The 20,220-nt window shown below is 36.4% G+C and overlaps 1 protein-coding gene across 3 annotated transcripts in view; it reads right to left on the reverse strand.

The window, feature by feature from the left end:
• Positions 1 to 1,017: 1,017 nt before the first annotated feature.
• adgrd1 (adhesion G protein-coupled receptor D1) overlaps positions 1,018 to 20,220 on the reverse strand; it is a 113,786-nt gene continuing 94,583 nt past the window's right edge. For 2 of the 3 annotated variants that reach the window (XM_087265303.1, XM_087265302.1), the window contains exons 18-25: positions 19,008 to 19,161; positions 11,442 to 11,508; positions 11,264 to 11,330; positions 11,103 to 11,194; positions 7,955 to 8,081; positions 7,648 to 7,689; positions 4,708 to 4,800; positions 1,018 to 2,389 (exon numbers count right to left, since the gene is read on the reverse strand). In XM_087265303.1, coding sequence (XP_087121429.1) covers positions 2,294 to 2,389; positions 4,708 to 4,800; positions 7,648 to 7,689; positions 7,955 to 8,081; positions 11,103 to 11,194; positions 11,264 to 11,330; positions 11,442 to 11,508; positions 19,008 to 19,161 — 738 coding nt within the window. In that variant the 3' untranslated portion in view covers positions 1,018 to 2,293. The remainder of the gene's footprint in view (positions 2,390 to 4,707; positions 4,801 to 7,647; positions 7,690 to 7,954; positions 8,082 to 11,102; positions 11,195 to 11,263; positions 11,331 to 11,441; positions 11,509 to 19,007; positions 19,162 to 20,220) is intronic. The other variant, XM_087265301.1, reaches the window with a different exon arrangement.

Raw genomic sequence — 20,220 nt, forward strand, 5'->3', positions numbered from 1 at the left:
AACTCGATTGTTCAGCCTGATCTCATGAGGAAATGTAACTATTTTACATTTTGTTACTTTAGTGGCTAATACGTATGAGTTCAATCGTATGAAAGTGATCGATTTTAAAAAGAAGGCGTGGCACGAGGCACCTGCCTCTAAACCCAACTGTACAAACTCATAGCAATTAGCCACTAAATCAAAAAGTTACGAACTGCAGTGACCTTGTTTTGGATTGTTCAGTGAATTTCTGAAAACTAGAATATGACAAAAATACATAAAAGTCTGTTTTAGACAGGCCCATGTGGTTTCTAGTTTGAGATTAGCATCTTAAGCTGAAGAACAAAGTGTTACTGTTACTGTTAACTCTGTTCTAACAGAATTTATTAGAATAGATTTAAAGGTTCCCTAAACTCTCAGAAATAAAGGTACAAAATCTGTTACTGGCGCGGTACCTTTTCAAAAGGTACATTTTTGTTCCTAAAGGTACATTTTGATACCTCAAAAGTTCAAATGTGTATCTTATAGTACCTTAAAGGTGCATTATGCAAGTTTAACACAAAGTTACTAGACATTTATTGCCATACTATGAAAGCAGCAGCAGATCTTGAAAATAAAGTAAACTATCTGAGACTGAACTTTAGAACTGTGACTCTGTGCACTCTACGCATGTACATGTAATAATGTTAAAGAGGTTTAATATGCATTAGTTAGATTATAAACCTTACCATTTCGCTTAAGTGCAGTGAGTGCACTATTCTCTGCTTCTGAATGGCTTATGTGGAACTCTGAATCTGCGTCTCATTTCAGAGTCTGCTACTGTCCATCGGAGGTCCCATTTCGGTCATGTACCCATGATTTGAAAGGCCTTCCTGACTAAATGAATGAAATACGCTGTCTTCCATGAAGGTTACCCAGGGTGCTGAAATATAATTGGCTAAAGTGGCAGTGGGCGTGTTAAAAAACTAAAACAAAGACAGCTATTCTGGCACGTAACGCACATTTTCAAAGCAGAATAACTGACACCCCAGTGACAGATTTGTACCGTTATTTCTGAGTGAATTGAAGCATTATTTATTACAGTAATAATGAATTCAGTTTACACACTGCAAAAAATGCTTTTCTTACTTAGATTTTTTTGTCTTGTTTCTAGTCCAAATATCTAAAAATTCCTAAATCAAGAAGAGTTTTCTAGACAAGCAAAACATATTGCCTTGTTTTGAGAAATAATATGCCAATATTAAGTGAGTTTTTCCTTAAAACCAGCAAAATAATCTGCCAATGGGGTAAGCAAAATAATCTTACGTCAAAAGAAAAAACAAGATTTATTTGCCTACACTATTGGCAGATTATTTAACTTGTTTTAAGTAAAAACTCACTTAATATTGGCATATTATTTCTCAAAACAAGACAAAATGTTTTGCTTGTTTAGAAAATGCTTCTTGATATAAGAAATTTTAGATATTTAGACTAGAAACAAGACTAAAAAATCTAAGCAAGAAAAGCATTAAATTATACTTTTGATGTATATCATTTCAGTTCAAGCAAAAATAATGGAAAATGTTTGAAATGTACTGCTATTCCAGAATGAGTCACACATTGACCTCCTAAGGCTGGCCGCATTCCTTTTGTGAATGTTTTTCCCCTCTTTTGCCTGAACTGTTGTTGACAAGTCTAATATTTCAGTCCCCATTTGTACCCTACTTGGTTACAATAAAGTGCCATTGACAATAAAAAAAGAGAAATGTCACAATAATGAAGAAAAAGCCGACAGAAATTCACCAGTATTGCATCTAATTCAAAGTAATAGCAGGAACTGCAGTGCCAGATGGACAGGACTTAATAGAAGCCACTGCTTCACGTCTTGCCTGAGTCCTTAAAGTAGAGACTCTCCAGACTGGAGGATTCGCTTCTTTAAAAGTCGGCCAAACAGTGGTCCAAATGTAGCGCAGGTCTACTATGTTGTCCAAACACTCCGAGCAAGGAAACGCTGGTAAAGTACAGGTTCTTGTGTCTGAAAGAGTTAGTTAGTCCTCAGCAGGCCACATTATTACTGAATAAAGAAAAAAAAGTCATATTCTTCTTCTTCCTAACAACGGGCCTTGTGTCTTCAACCAGTTCACAATAAAGAGATCATCAGCAGGAGGAAATGACATCAGAGAACTTTGTGTTGTGAGTGCACTATTCTACAATTAGCTGCAAGTAACCATTTCATCATTTGGAGTCTGTTTACGATGCAATACTGCAAGGCACGTGTTTTTCTACAGGAAGCGCTGTGCTGTTGTCCTAATGCGCTCTTTTGGATCTGAATGTATTATACTGCTGACAGATCTATGCGGTTGGCTGAGTTGGTGCTTTTGTCCCAAGTGTTCATCTTTGTGGGAGACATCCCGCCCTTGTTGCCGTTCATCTATGAAAGAAAAGACATTTAATAAATGCTTTGGTTACAAATCCCTTTCTGCTAAGTCTGCTAAGGGATAGTTCACCTAAAACTGAAAATTATGTTGGGAGTGGAGAAGCAAGCCTGATCAGGGAGACTTATACTAAATTGTACTTTACTGTATATATTAATTGCAAGTGATCAAAACGGATGTGTCCAAAAAAAACAGCAAAGTATCTGCATTGCGGTTATTAAAATGCTAGTGTGTGTGTGTGTGTGTGTGTGTGTGTATGCAAAAGCCTCTAAGTACTGTCTGAAATGTTCTTCCAAAATAAATGACCATTTTTCTCTGGCTCCTATGTGGACGTTCAGAACACACACACACACACACACACGCACGCACACACGCACACGCACACACACACACACACACACACTGTATATAGTTCACCTGTGTATATACACTCACTGCCTGCTTACATTATCAGGTACACCTTACTAATATCGGTTTGTCCCCCCTTTTGCTTTCAGAACTGTCCTAATCCTTCATGGCATAGATTCAACAAGGTACTGGAAATATTCTTTAAAGATTTTGATTCATATTGACATGAAAGCATCACGCAGTTGCTGCAGATGTGTTGGCTGAACATCCATAAAGCAAATCTCCCATTCCACCACATCCCATAGGTCCTCTATTGGATTAGGTGCGTACTGTAGTCTCAGTTTAGCTGTCAGGAGTAGCACCCAGCACGGTCTTCTGCTGCTGTAACCCATCTGCCTCAGGTTTTGACATGTTGTATGATCAGAGATGCTCTTCTGCATACCTCGGTTGTAGCGAGTGGTTATTTGAGTTACTGTTGCCTTTTTATCAGCTGGAACCAGTCGGGCCATTTTCCTCTGACCTCTGACATCAACAAGGCGTTTGTGCCCACAGAACTGCCGCTCACTAGATATTTTCTCTTTTTCGGACCATTCTCTGTAAACCCTAGAGATGGTTGTGTGCGAAAATCCCAGTAGATCAGCAGTTTCTGAAATACTCAGTCCAGCTCGTCTGGCTCCACCAACCATGCCACTTTCAAAGTCACTTAAATCACCTTTCTCTGCCATTCTTTTTGAACTGCAGAGTTGCTGCCATGTGATTGGCTGATTAGAAATTTGTCAACGAGCAGTTAGACAGGTGTACCTAATAAAGTGGCCTGTGACTGTATATTTATATATATATATTTATATAATTCTTTACAGACCTTCAAATAAATCTTTCCAGACCTTTAACAACCCATATGGCTATAATTTGAATATGCCAAAAAAATTAAATAAATAAATAAATAATAATTTGGCGACAGTCTTAAGTGTGCTTTAAAAGAAAACACTTTCATGAAGATTTTGTTAAAAGTTCTGTATTCAATCTCTATTATTTCTGTCTCAGTAATTATCAATCAATCAATTGTATTTACATAGCAAATAAAAAAAACACACTGACCAAAGAGTTTTACAATGTCAGAATAAAAAAAAACAACAAAACTGTATCATGTCAAAACTCACCATCGAGTAAATGGCAAAGTATACAGGTGTGCATTATTATTTTTATTAATTTGATGATTTTCCAAGCTGTTCAATTAGTTTGGGAAGCGTGGTTACCCTTATTTTTGAACCTGTCCCTCATTTCAAGGAGCTGATTTGATGACATGTAAAAGCTCAGTCAAATAAGGTGGCACGAACCCATGTAAAATCTTAAAAACAATTAACAAAATCTTAAAATCAATCCTAAATGAAGAGTGAGCCAGTGGAGCGAGGCTATGACTTGGGTAATATGCTCACTTTTTTAGTCCGAGTTAATAGTTGATCGTCCAGCAAATAAAAAATTACAGTAGTGTTTTCTTGATTGTGATAAATAAACGAATTACAGTTTCAAACTACTTACGGGGCAAGTAGGGTTTGACTTTCCAGTGAAACACTAATTAAACTACTGCAGTTTTGTTTTTATTAGTGTTTGAATTAGATTTGATCTTTTCTAATGACCTTTTCTGACTTGCACTTATCAAAATATTTACAATAAATTAAAAAAGGGTCCTGCTAAATATTGTTTTCAATTATTAAAAACCTCTTGTTCACATATGGGTATAACCTACTTAGTAGTAAAGTGTGAAATTATATATATATATATATATATATATATATATATATATATATATATATATATATATATATATATATATATATATATATATAGAGGGAATTCTAAATAAAACAAATTTTCCACCAAGTAAACTAATTTGCACTTAAAAAAGGCCTCCAAGAGTGGATTTAAAATCTCAAACGAACAAATGAAAGGAACTGGAAGTACTCACAATGTCTGAGTTGAATGGTTTGACGTTTATGTTGCGGATTGAGCTGCTGGTTAAAGTCCACACTTTGGTTTTGTGTTTGAAAGCTGCTCTCACCTGTCGAAGAGTATTAACACATGACATCAGTTCACACATTATGCCTAACTGATTCAAACCCCCAACAAAAAAGGCTGTTAAACGTTGAAACGGTTCCTAATAAGCTCATTTACAAAATGCAGTATCACTTTATCACCACTAGATGTCGATCGCATCTGCAGATGCATAAAGACAACTCATTTCCACTAGTGCGCATATTATGGCAAGCTGTTTTGACATTATCTTGGTACCAGCACTATTTTAAACATGTTTTCCATTATGTTTTAGTGCTTATTCATTGGCTAATTGTGCTTATCTTGCGCTACACTCTCAGAAATAAAGGGAGCCTACTTTAGCTGTCACTGGGGTGGTACTTTTTCAATAGGTATAATTTTTCCATAAAGGTCCATATTAATACCTTAAAGGTACATATTAGAACCTAAAAAGTACAAAAGTGCTCTTCTTAAAATCTGTAGGCAATAAACTATACTTTTGGGGTAGTCTAACAATATAGACCCATTAAGAACAAATGTGTACCACCCCAGTGACAGCTCACGAATCTATATCTGAGAGTGTAGTCCTCCTTAAATATATCACTAGATTTCACAAGCGAGAAACTATTATTGTAAAAAATTAAAAACTTCTTGCCATTGACTTCTATGGAGATCTGTTATTACTATTAAAGGCTATTAAGTTTTGAATAATTTACACTAGTAGTACATACTTTTATATACTAATAATTACGTCAAGAACTGAATATGTTTTATATCTATGACAGAGCTCTTTTGAAGTTAATGGTAAAACATTTAAAATTGTAGCTGAAACAAACAAACAAACAAACAAACAAACAAACAAACAAACAAACAAACAAACAATTACTAGTCAGTAAATATGGTAGTACAATTATCTAATGAATAAGTAGGAAAACTTTAGTTTAAAGAGCCCCTATTAAGGTATTTTGAAAATGACCTTGCAGTGTGCAACATAGCTGTAAGTGAATGAAAACATCCAGCTGAGGGTTAAATCTAAAAGTGCGCCTTGTTTAAAAATATTGATTTTTGAAAAAAGATTCGACTCAGAGTTGTTTAAATCAGTGTTTCTCAGCCACGTTCCTGGAGCATGTTTTGGATGTCTCTGTTGTCTGTCACACCTATTACAGGTCTTTCAGTCTCTGCTAATTAGCTGATAATCTGAAACAGGTGTGTTTAGTTAAGGAGATCTGGAAAATGTGCAAAGCTGGTGGTCCTCCAGAAACGTGGTTGAGAAACACTGGTTAAAATGATTCATCATTCGTCCGGATCTTTTGCCTGTTCATATTGATGATGACAATACCAAATATGAACTGCTTGATTAGGTAAAACATGAACGTGGCTTTCCCTTCAATTGCTAGCAGAGTGCGGGGGATGATAGGATTGATCATGATGCAGAGATTATTATCACTGAGAGACATGCACCAGACATGCGACTGTGGGGAAGGATAAGGTTTATTTTCACAACAACACCACAGTATAGACAACTAGTGTGCTGTGTTTGTTCCGGTAATTTTCTGATGATTGATACAATAACCTACCTGCAGCGTGGGATTTGCCGCCCATTTGTTAATAAAGGAAGGATCAGCAAAGACTACTTATATACAAATAATACTTATGTATGGGGCTTTTTCATTTCTTTGTCAAAGAAACTTTGTTTCTTCTTCCTCCAGATTCTGTGTTTCTCCTTTCTACACAATGTAAAGTGTGGTTAAACTTTTTCTCTGTAGTTTGCAAAACATTTATTTAATTGTGTGTTGTGACTTGTAATTGCTCAGTGCAGCTTGTAATCCTGTATCTGTTATAGATCAGTGCTTGTACTGTATCTCTTAGGTAAAATCTGTATGGGCTACTTACATATCGCGTCCAAAACCATGTTGAAAATGTGACGCGTGCTTCTTTCTTTAACGATTTAAATGAGTGTTGTGTTCGCAATCTCTTGCTGTTTGTCGGTGTTATGGCCACCATCAGCTGTCCCTACACACACACGTGTGGCGCGGCCAATTTTCGAAATAGTTCAACTTTTGCCACCGAGTGGATTAATTGTGAATGTGCGTGTCATTGTTATTATTTGGTGTTGTGGCTAAGAATAAAGGAATATGCTGGAGTTTAACTGCATTGCTTTAATGCATTCCTACATTGGGCTCACACATATCCCTTGTGCTACTTATTAATAATGCCGGGCGTTTCTCTTCATCTTCATCTGTCAGCGTCTTGTGCTGAATGCAATCGGACCAATCAGTGCAGATTAGCCTCATGCTAAGGAGGGGTTTTGGAACAAATTAATTGCTGAACAAATCATATAGGAGTCGTTGGGATAATCAGGTAAAAATATAAGCATTATAAGACAATGAAAGTGTTTTTTGACCTTGCATGCATATCAGCCTGTTGTTGGAGACCCTCAAAAACAAAATATTACCTTTTATGAAGCATGATAGGGGCTCTTTAAGTATCAATTCTCACTAATAACTAAAGGCTTATTACCTGCCTATTATTTAGATATTGGATGTTTATTAGTGCTTGAAAAGTAAATATTCTGTTGATCTTATTAGAAAAGCAATTAGTAATTAGTAAAGCTTAATTAGTAAAGTTTATTTGAAGACAATTAAATTGTTTTGCTATTTAATTCATAGTTTTTTTCTCACAATTTTTGGTTGGTTTGTTTTATTTTGTACAATTCAAATCCCAAAATGTTTTTAGCATGAATAAATAGACAATAGTTCTGCTATTAGAGTTAATGTTAGCACGGCTTGCCATATGCTGTTTGCTTCGCTACATCAGACATTTCCCCAGATACACAGCACAGACTTCAGTCACAGCTGCACAAACACACACTTACCTCAGAGTTTAACAGACAGTGAAACAGGAATATGAAGAACCCCTTAGAGAAAAAAAAAAGGAAAACAAAAGATAACGCTAAATGTTGTGGAAAGCGCTCCAATTCACATCTGCAACAGTTCTTACAAGTCAGTCCAGGTCCAAAGTCATTTCAAACATCGTTATGTCTCGTATTTTTAAAGCTGTCATTGTTTGGCCAACATGCTATTGACTTTGGAGGCCGCTAACTATGTGAAAATCGATCAGTTTGTGTAAGACCTGTGGTGATTTGTGCAGCTCTGTTTTGTTACACAGTAGTGATAACTGACCTGAAGAGAGTTGAACACTGCGAACATGTACTGGAAAAGCAGAGAGTGATCATTCACCGCCAGAACCCCAAAGACCCACGATATGCCCAGAATGGGTAAAAGAACAGCCACTGCTTTGGTCGTCAGCCTGCAAAGACATGTATAAGCATGAAAAAAAGTCTAGTGACTTTTCTTTCTAGATTGCTTTTTTTTTACATTTACATTTAGTCATTTAGCAGACGCTCTTATCCAAAGCGACTTACAAATGAGGACAAGGAAGCAATTTACACAAATATAAGAGCAAGAGTAAGAGTATAAGAGTATATTTTTCTATACTTCCCATGTTTTTTGTATGAATTATGTGGGTAACTCCTATTAAACTGTAAACAATCAGTAAAGTGTTTAAAAAACAATGTGATTGCATTATTATCCTTGCAGTTCATCCAATATTAAAAGACAACTGATTAGAATTAATAAATGACATTTAAACAGACCATGAATAACCCCAAAAACTCAAGATGAGTCTTTCTGCACCAACATTAAAAACATGTAGAATTTTATAATACTTTACAGAATGCAAAGAATAAAATATATATTAAGAAGCAAAACACAGTCACACTAATGTCACATTGAACAAAGACAAATTTCTTCTCACTCAGTATTCACTGTATATATGCAGGGATGGGCAAAAATACATTGAAATGTATTTTAAAATAAAATACCAAATACCTAAATTTTAGGTGTATCAAAAAAAAAAAAAAACAACAAAAAAAACAACAACTTAAAAATACAGCAGCCACAACAAGTATCAAAATAAAATACTAAATTTTAAAAATACTACAAAATACTTTTACAAGGGAGCATGACACTTTTTTTCAACAGGTCTAATGGATCAATCCCTTGAACATTAAACTGATTTACTGAAGTAAACAATGCTTGATAACAACAGCCTTTCTTTGAGCAAGTTTAGGTCAGCTTCTCTGCACCTCATCACCTTTACTGTAAGATCTCTTTGATTTTAGTACAGATTTTGTACACATTTCATACAGAAAGTCCTGTCCTCAAGATCTCTTGTCACTATAATAACCATTTCAAGAGTTCACAGTTAGTTGATGATTGATTATAAAGCTTGTTTGGAATGCTGTCCCGGGAGAGTGCCCTGAGCTCATCCTCGAGCCCAGGGCTCCCCCTGTTTGCAAGGCGAGAGCGGAGTTTGAGCGAATCCCTATGTGGTCAGTGACAATTACTGTGATAATGGTACTAAACAATGTTTTTTTACGCTTTGTCTGTACTCTAATTATCGTAAGTTCAGTTTCCCTTTGTGGAACGAGAAAACAGACTACGGCCCCCGTGTGGAGCAAAATGACACGTCCTCTTGCGTAGGTGCAAAAATTGTCTCTCGTTTCAGTCAATGTTTGTCCCTGTGGTGTGTTCATGTACAGCTGTTTGGTCCAGATGTGATCCAACACAAGCCAACAACAAAGTAGGGTTTTATTTTTCGCTAGTTGTTTTGACTTGGTAGGTCCCGGCCCTAAGCGGTTACTTAAACCTGATCATCAGAGTTTCTACACAAAAAGTCTAAATCAGAGATGCCCAAAGTAGGGCCCATGGGCCAAATTTGGCCCATTAAATCCTTTGATTTGGCCCACCATTCCATCTGAGAAGAGTGTGAGAAGGATGGAAAGGGTTGGGGCGAATGTCTTCAAAAGAGATCATCATTTCTAATTTGGAGAAACTTATTTTTTGCTTGTTTTATTGCTGAGCTGCAAAAAAGCAAACTGAAATGAATTAAATATTGTAAATAAATATGTTTTTTAAAATGTAAATTTTATCACTCTACAGATAAAGGACTTTGCAGAAGACACCCGTGAACAAATCAAGGCAAAAACTAGTGTGACTCCATTCTGTGAGATTGTTTTATGTTTCTAACTATAATAAGTTTATTATAAAATGTACAAAATATGCTGTATTAGTTAATATAAAGCAATGTTTTCTAAAATATTATTATTTTTAAACGTTATTAAATTAATTAAGGAATTACCCATGGCATCTATATTTACCTTCGACTAGCCACAATCAAGTTTGGTTTTTGGCCCTTCATAAGAATAAGTTTGGGCACCCCTGGTCTAAATGCTTTCAAATATAGAGTGAAATTCGCATTGAAAAATAGCAGGAGGTGAACATGTTGATGCCTGTCAGTCACTGAAGGACAAAGTTCAAGCTTACTCCCAGAAAGACATGGCGAGTGGTCAGTAAGTGTCCATTTTTCTCCAGTATTATCGCTGCAGATTTTGACAAGGATCGGTAAGTTTATTGTCTAGCGCAGTGGTGTCCAAACTCGGTCCTGAAGGGCCAGTGTCCTGGAGAGTTTAGCTCCGACCCTTATCAAACACAGCTAAACCAGCTAATCAAGCTTTTACTATATATACTAAAAACTTCCTGGCAGGTGTGTTGAAGCAAGTTGGAGCTAAACTCAGAGGACACTGGCCCTCCAGGACCGAGTTTGGACACCCATGGTCTAGTGTTTTTCTCTTTGCCTTTTCTCAATGTGAATTCACTCCATATCCTGAAGTATTTAGTCTTGTAATGAAAAAAAAAATCAATGGTAGTGAAGACCAACGTCCTATAGATTGAAAACCAAGAGCAGCGAAATGTGGCTTTATATCAGTATCTATCTTCTGAGTTGTGACAGATCCTCTGGGTGCTTTGGTTTCCCCCACAATCCAAAGACATGCTGTATTGGTGAATTGGGTAGGCTAAATTGTCCATAGTGTATGTGTATGTGTGTGAATGAGTGTGTGTGGATGTTTTTCAGTGGTGGGTTGTGGCTGGAAGGGCATCCGCTAGATGAAACATGTACTAGATGAGTTGGCGGTTCCTTCTTCTGTGGCGACCTCAGATTAATAAAGGGACTGAGCCGAAAAGAAAATGAATGAATAAATCTTCTGAGTTGTGTTTAAATAGCTGAGGACAGCATCAATCCAATTGATGTCACATACCGATCACATCCTAAAATAACGGTGGCCCTTATAATACAAAATAGATTAGTTTTTTTTAAACAAGACATTATTCATGATATAATGTTACATTATTTATTCTATACAAGTCTTGATATGTGGGAAACCCTTTAAGGCAATGGCAGCATGGATGTTACAATCAAGATACTCACTTCACAGAGTTGGCGTCTCCATGAACCTTATAGTTCTCAGCGCTGATCCTGGATATGATTCGAGTCACAGCTACCAATATGCCAATGTTCACCTGGATGGCAGAGACAGCAACATTACAAGTGTTTCTTGAATTTAACACACCTCATTAACAGCTACTTACCAATATAACAAACAGTGCAGGAGCTACAAAAGCCCAAATCGCCCCATTTTTGAGAGACAGCCAGCAACTAGGACAGAAAAAGACAAAACAAACGGGACACATGATGTTAGAATGATGTCATCTTAATGGACTGTATATTGACCATGCGTGGACTCTTGCTGTTGTGATGGAAACTTACTTGTCATCTTCTCCATAGCTGTGTAGTGACGAGGTCATAGACACCACACATATGACTAAAGGACAGCCTGAGGAAAGACAGCAGTTTTAGAGGGACTATTCAGTGCAATTTTTTATGATATAACCGATCATTTATTTTACACATGCTAAGTGGGGACCTGAAGCTCTGATTGATGTCTACCTATCCAACAGGGGGCCTTCATAGACTGCAGTGACACTGAGTGTAAAATGCAGTAAAAGTGTTCTGATGGAGTCCTGGTGGATATAGTGGGTCTGAATGAGAGCCCCGCTCACCTCCCTACCACTGAGAGTGAGTTGCCTCTGGAAAGAGATGCTACTCATTAGTTTTCTGGAGTGAATTCAACCCATCCCAGGTGTTCCCAGACAGCAAAGACTCATTTCCACTTCCGCTGTTACCAGACAGCATCCTTGTTCCACTGTTCCCAGACGACAGTAACTCTACAGTCATAAGTGGCATCCCACCTAAGCCTTCCTCTCCACCTTTGTATGTGCCAGCTCCTACAGCCATCAGCCATTACGCCCTTCGTCCTCACCTCAAGCCTCTGATCTGCACCTCTGCCCTCTAACCCTAAGGATGTGCATTGGCTAACTTCTTCCACATCTCCACCATGGACTGTCAGCTCACCAGCTCCGCCAGGCTCCCTCATACCTCCAGCTTCTCCTTGGTCAGTTGTTGCCTTTCACTTGCCTCTGGACTCCACTCATCTGGCTCTGCCTCGTCACTCCATTCAGCGTTGAGCTCCTTCTTTCCTCTAGCTCCACCTTGGTCTTCTGTCACTCTGACTCCACTGCAGGCTTCCGAATCCACATCTTTGCCTTGGTCGGGCGAGACGTTTGCTCTACCTTGGCCCTCCGTGACCTCGGTATAACCCTTGCCCTGTAGCTCTTCGTCTCCTCCTTGGGCTCCACCTACACCTCCACCCCTTGAGTCATCGGCCACTCCATCCTGGGCTGTCTTTCTGGCTGCATACTGGATCATATGCCTCCTGCTCCAGCTCCCTTCCTGCTTCCTCCCTCCATCTTACTCTTCCCTGGCAACCTCCTTTCCCTGTTCATCTACAGTTTCCCTCATAATTCCTCCTTCCAGTGACTCCTCCCCTGGCAATTTCAATTCAATTCTTTTTTGTTTCTATAGCATTTTACAATGTAGATTATGTCAAAGCAGCTTAACACCTATAGTTTAAGTAAATGAAAACTGTGTCAGACCAGTTTCCAGAGTTTAAGTTTTGACAAAGTTTAAGTTTAATTTATACTGCTGAAGTCCAAGCCCTAAAAAGTAAATCCATTGATGCAGAGCTCCACAAGTTCCAAAAGTCCCAAAACCATGCAACCCAGTGGTGGCAATGGCGAGGAAATGACTTGTGTGCTGTGCCGCGGTTTTCATACGTGCACATGTTTAAGATTTGAGGTAATAACATCGCCATGATTGTCAAAGAATTTGAAACATTCTTTTCAAATCAAACATTCTTTTCAAATTAATAGGGCACTATAAAGGCTAAAGAACTTAATGCTTATATTTTCTTTTTGCAGCCTAGGGCTATATTTCTCACCACGTACTGTATCTTTTTTAAAACATACAGTATAGTGTAAAAGCATGTTTATAAGAAAACTAAAACAAATGTATATTTTAATTGAATCACATAATCACATAAGGTAACATACAGAACGGTCTATCTAGTATTGTGAAAAGGCAAAGCTAAAAATCTGTGGTTGAAGCGCCAGCCAGTGGTCAAAAGCTGTTGGCGCACCAACTACCGCCGCTGCAGCGGTATGGACGGCAGCAAAGGGAACAAATTGAAGTAGTGACATCTGTATGTCATGTGATTCCCATGTGTGGTTTTCCATGTGCTTACGTTTTGTCATGTGATTGCTTTGATCCGTTTTCCCGCCATTTGTTAATGTTTATTAGTTCCACCTGTGTCTCACCCCTGTTTGTTATCAGTTCAATCATGTCTTGGTATTTATACCCCTGAGTTTGTTTAGTTCATGGCCTGGTATTGTATTGTCACCATTCATCATCTTGCCTGTATTTCAATGTGCTAGTTCTTTGATGTAATTTTTTTTTGTAAATACATAGATGAGTTTTGATACGTGGAGTTTCACTAAATAATTTGAAGAATAGCATGTGATATGATTGAGCACGACTGGCTTCTCATCTGTAATCAGTAATAATCCAATAAGAGTGATCCAAGCTTACTATAAATGGATCGTTTTCTCCCTACTGCCCTATCTTCATTTTGGAAGAATCCCCCCTTCCACCCCATCTCCTCCTTTTCCTCCCTTTTCTAAGGGGGAGCTTTTTGAGACCTACCTGAACTCGGATCCCCTTAAATGCTTATTGACCAGGCGGAAGCCTTAGGCTGAAGAATTTCCGAGCTCAGGGTTCTCTCCCGGGACAGCATGCCAAACCTGCTATAAACGCTAAGCATATCTAAATAGGAACTCTTGAAATCCTGTTTCACAAGCTTTACTACTAAGACCCCCTTGGTCAAAATGTAAAAAAAAAAATCTTCACTAGAGGCCTTTTCGTTTGATTTCAACATGATTTAAGGCATGTTCACTAGGGGACATGGAAAATGTCCCCTTTTGGCTTCAGGTCCCATGTTAGTCGTTGTGTAATGACACAAAGGTCCCCTCTTAGATAGGTAGGCAAGTGGGTACACACACACACACACACACACACACACACACACACACACACACACACACACACTTACAAACACTTACAAACACACACTTAAGCATAGTAAATCTATAATATAAAGAGTATACAGTTTCTTAGTAGTCTTTGCCAAATCTCTCCATCTCAACATGTGTTTTCTCTATATATGAGTGACGTGCTAAAAGACGAATGTTTGTGGGAAAAACCTGGAACGTTACTGGAGCTAAAAATACCTGGTTGTAAAACCAAGTGTAGAAGTTTTCAGATTATGTCGTAGGAACTAAAAATAAGAAGTGTTGGACTGTAGCCGGCTGTTTCATGCCACCATAAATAAAGAGCAGTGTACCCGTGCCAAAAGCTTTTAGAAAGGGAGTACACTTCAGTTTAAAGTAATGACTAAGTCTAACAAAGCCCGTTTTCTTCACCCACATCAAGCCTATCACGCGTATCACTATGGAGACAAATAAACATGTCTATTTATTCGACAATGTATCATATTTAATAATGAAAAACACCTTTAGTAATAATGATGCCAATTTGCATGTAGTAAAAGTAATTATTGACTCACTTCTAGGCCTCTCGTAACACCGGCAATGTCAAATTAGGTGTAAAAAAAGCAGATTATAAACTGTTCTCCAAACAGCACATGTTGTCTATTATCACATCTGCACACTGGAGAACAGCTCAATTAATAACAGTGACGGCATCATTAGCGATGACCCACTGAAGACTCTGCTAAGATTTAATGTCCTTTAATCTACTGACAGCTCAGAAAGACCGTAACGCACAAATGTCTTCTTTTCCTCCCTTTTTGAGCATCAGGGAGGAGGAGGATCTCTCTAAATGCCTGCCATGGGACAACCTCATTTGACTCCCGCGGGCTTACAGTATGTGTTATGGTTTGTTTAAGGCAAATGAAACTGATCTGATGTTTCTTCTCAGCATGTGTGATCTAGTTCAAGCGTGTCTGTGTGTAATGGAGTGAGTAGTTTATATGATTTTTGAGATGAATTCAATGAACAGCGCCACTGTATTAGATCTATTTTAGTGGAGAAAACTGTACTAATCACAGGGGGTAAGCAATACGACAATATATATTATATGGGCATAAATTGAAAGTATTTCATTTCATAATATTCGCTATTGTTTGGTGATTGTTTAAGGTAATGCTTTTTCATAATTTATATGAGTGGAATATTACATCATTATGGGAATAAGTCAGAAGTATGAATAACAGCATTGTGAGAAGGTTGCGATCATAAAAGTACACATAAATGTTTACATTTTAAATTTATTTAGTGACCAGTAATAATTTTTTGTTTTTAAATGTTAAGGGCATCATGGTGGCGCAGTGGGTAGCACAATCGCCTCACAGCAAGAAGGTCACTGGTTCGAGCCCCATCAGTTGGCATTTCTGTGTGGAATTTGCATGCTCTCCCTGTGTTCGTGTGAGTTTCCTCCGAGTTCTCAGGTCTCCACCACAGTCCAAAGACATGAGGTATAGGTGAGTTAAATAAGCTAAATTGGCCATAGTGTGTGTCTGTATGGGTGTTTTCCAGTGTTGGGTTACAGCTGAAAAGCCATCCACAGCATAAAACGTATGCTAGATAAGTTCGCGGTTCATTCCGCTGTGGTAACCCCTCATCAGTAAAGCCAAAAAGAAAATTAATGAATGATTGAAAAGTGTTAAAATTTATTTTATATTTGTACAATTATCAAACATTTTTGCTAAATCTTCTAAATAAGTGAGAAATATGATCACAGATGAATGGGTAAATTTCTGAGTATATTCATTCATTCACTTTCCTTTAACTTAGCTTATTAATTATTATTAATTAATTGAACTTAAACAAATGGTACCATGTCATAATATACAGTTGAATTATTAGCCCCCCTTTGATTTTTTTTTTTTTTTAAATATTAATCAAATGATGTTTAAGAGAGCAGGGAAATTTTCACAGTATGTCTGATAATATTTTTTTCTTCTGGAGAAAGTCTTATTTGTTTTATTTCAGCTAGAATAAAAGCAGTTTTTAATTTTTTAAAAACCATTTTAAGGTCACAATTATTAGCCCCTTTAAGCTATTTTTTTCTCAATAGTGTACAGAACAAACCATCGTTATACAATAACTTGCCTAATTACCCTAACCTGCCTAGTTAACCTAATTAACCCAGTTAAGCCTTTGAATGTCAACTTAGGCTATATAGAAGTGTCTTGAAAAATGTCTAGTAAAATATTATGTACTGTCATCATGGCAAAGATAAAATAGATCAATTATTAGAAATTAGTTATTAAAACTATTATGTTTAGAAATGTGTCAAACAAATCCGTTAAACAAAAATTGGGGAAAAAATAAACAGGGGAGCTAATAATTTAGGGGGCTAATAATTCTGACTATAACTGTATATCATTATCAGGATATGAGATGACTAAATCTCATAAATTAAACTTAATTAATATGTATAATATTGCTTATTTATTTGTACAGAAAAAGTTCTAACATAAAAAATCTGTGTAATTCACAAAATGTACTTTAACGTATGCATTTACTCTTTATTCAACTTTGTTCTTATGTTACTTACAGTGCTACTATTATGCTTTTTCAGACAGTTACATTCATGTGGTCAGTAATGTAACCGTCTTGTAAATGAAAAAGCACTTTCGAACGTCAAATTGCATTTAAACATGGAATTTTTGCCTCCCAATTGAAAGAACTCTTTCTGAACTGCCTGAAATGAGTCAGTAATTCCAGCTTTCTGCACATAAGCCTATCGGTTTGTAGCAATTTTGCATAATGTTTGCCTGTGGGCTTTTGTATCATTTTCACATGTGGATTTGAAGTGATGTGGTAAAGAAAAGAAATGCTGAGACATGCACTTTAAACAGTGAATCAATCAGAGCAGCTGAAGACAAAGCATCTAGCCAGTAAAAACAGAAAATGCTTTAAGCACAGGTATAGAAAGTCTAGATCACCCAAAGAACCGTTATGTAAGAAAAGTGTTGTTGTATTGTATTTTGTAAAATTTTTTTAAGTTTTTAAAAATTTCTTTTTTTAATTAGGAGCTTCTAAAATGGTACACTAAGGGACATTTAATTGACATTTTAATAATCTTTCTAACAGGTACGATATGTTAATTAGACAAGTGACATCAGTGGTTTGTTGTGTAGCCAGTGGTTTGTTCTTTTAATTCTTATTATTAAGGCAGCTCATGTGCTAATATGATTGACCTTAGCAGTGACCCAAGTGTGTGTGTGTATATCTGAAGTTTTAATCTCTAAATATGGAATAATTTAAATCACAAAAGACCACAAAACCAGCCATAAAATGTCAATTTAATTGTTTTATTGAAATACATCATTTACAGTTGAAGTCAGAATTATTAGCCTCCCTTTGATTTTTTTTCTTATTAAAATATTTTCCAAATGATGTTTAAGAGAGTAAGGACATTTTCACAGTATGTCTGATAATATTTTGTTCTTCTGGAGAAAGTTTGATTTATTTTGTTTCGGCTAGAATAAAAGCAGTTTAATTTTTTTATTAATCAATTTAAGGTCAATATTATTAGCCCCTTTAGGCTTTTTTTTTAACGATTATCTACTGAAAAAACCATCGTTATACAATAACTTGCCTAATTACCCTAACCTGCCTAGTTAAGCTAATTAACCTAGTTAGGCCTTCAAATGTCACTTTAAGCTGTATATAATCGTCTTGAAAAATATGTAGTAAAATATAATGTACTGTCATCATGGCAAAGATAAAATAAATCAGTTATTAGAGATGAGTTATTAAAACTATTATGTTTAGAAATGTGTTGAAAAAATCTTCTCTATGTAAAACAAATTGGGAAAAAATAAACAGGGGGGGGGTAATTATTTAATGGGGGGGGGGGGGGGGTGAGTGTAAACATTCTGACTTCAACTGTACATTAGCTTTTCTTTGTTGTGTACTTTGTTAGGATAAGGACATACTGTAAATTTTGATAATTAGTAGAGTTCTGAGGGTTCGGAAGAAAATGTAAATACTGAGAACATCACTATTACTAATAAAAAAATTGTTTTGATATATTTTTACAGCAGGACATTTCCTAAATATCTTTACAGAACATGATCTTTACATAATATTACATCTAATGATTTTGGCAGAAAAGAAAAATCAATAATTTTACCAAACTTTTGGCAATTGCTTAGAATACACACGTGTAACTTAAGACTGGAGGTTTTGTGGTTCAGCGTCTTCAAATTTTTTTCTTCTTTTTAAAATATTTTCCAAATGGTGTTTAACAGAGCAAGAAAATTTTCACAGTATGTCTGATAATATTTTTTCTTCTGGAAAAAGTCATATTTGTTTTATTTTAGCTAGAATAAAAGCAGTTTTAAATTTTTTAAACACCATTTTAGGGACAAAATTTAAGCTATATTTTTTCTCGATAGTCTACAGAACAAACCATCATTATACAATAACTTGCCTGATTAACCTAACCTGCCTAGTTACCTTTATTAACCTAGGTAAGCCTTTAAATGTCACTTTAATCTATACAGAAGTGTCTTGAAAAATATCTAGTAAAATATTATTTGTGTTAAAAAAAATCTTCTCTCCGTTAAACAGAAGTTGAGGAAAAAATAAACAAGCAGTCTAATAATTCAGGGGGGCTAATAATTTTGACTTCAACTGTATGTGTAACAAGAAAATATATATGTGTATATGTGATGAGGTCAATAAAATTGAAGAGAAATTCAATTGTTTTGTAAATGCAATCACAATGGATCACAGTGATGTCAAAAAGTGGCAATAAAGTACTCAAAGTATAAAGGATGGTGGTGGTCCTCTGCAATCTCAACACATAGCATTCAAAAAACCTAAAAAAAAAAAAAGTTGTACTCACCCCATCCAATGGCATAGTAATAAAAGTGTTTGCTGCCCTCTGAGCCAAACACTTTAATCACCATACTGTAGAGATGCAGCCCTTCGACCAGCATCCAGGAAAACGCGCACAGGAAGAAGAAATGCAGCAACACGGCCATAATCTTACATGGGAGCTGAAAAAAAGAGGACATTATCATTCACTGTGGCATTTGAGGACAAGCGTCTAGACAGAATGCAACTCTGAGAAAACCGATCTGTTTTCTGCTAATGTAATAGATGTTGTTCAAATAAATGCGACTGACAGCACCACTAAGCTCAATGAGTTCATACCATCTCAGCGGTGACATTACCACGGCAAGAGTTCAGCCAAGTCCTCAAACAGAGGAAGCACAATCAAATTAACCGAGTATCAAATGAATCTGCCCGTAATGCTGGAGGCATGTTAGGAGATTAGCAGAGTCATCGGCTCATTCCACCTTATTAGATTTCTTTATGTAATGACAACATGCTGTTTCTGTTACTGATAATGATGCGATAATCACCATCGACAACAAAACACAATTCCACACAGAGATGCTGGCGTCATCTGAACATTTCATTATCAGATAAATCATCACTGTGATGTACTGTATGTGTGGAAAATTATTAGTGTTGTTATTTGGATGAGGTTTTCAAGGTATATTTCATTATTTACATTATTCTGCATATTTACAGAAATGATTTTGGGTTTGCAAGTATATTCTGTGAGTTTTGTAAGCATATTTTGTGAGAGTATATTCTGAAGCACGATATAAAAGCTTTAAAGATATATTTGGAAATAAATTATGATTTGAAAATTAAAACACTTTCAGATAAAATCCATAGTTATTTGAGAAACCCTACACAGCAAAATCCTCTGAGTAACATTTACTCAGTTCCGAGATTATTTGACTCCTCTTTAAATATGGGCAAAGAGGTTGATAATAAGTACAGTAGCTGTTTGTGGAGTTGCTTAATGATCCTCTGCTGAGATTTTGAGAGATTTCAGCTGATTTCATTTAAGGCTATGACTGAAGTCAGTTGTATTTTTGTTTTTCTCTTCTGTGCTAGTTTATTAACAGAAGGTGTTCATAATCAGTGCTCAATCATCACCTAATAAGACCTTTCATTGTCTTATTAACTTGAGTAACTTTAACTCAATTTAGAGAGAGACCAAATCCGATCTAAACTGAGTAAATTTTAGGATTTTTGCG

Source organism: Danio rerio, chromosome 8 (assembly GCF_052040795.2).
Source record: "Danio rerio strain M-AB ecotype USA chromosome 8, GRCz13ab, whole genome shotgun sequence".
In the NCBI taxonomy this organism is placed as follows: Eukaryota; Metazoa; Chordata; class Actinopteri; order Cypriniformes; family Danionidae; genus Danio; species Danio rerio.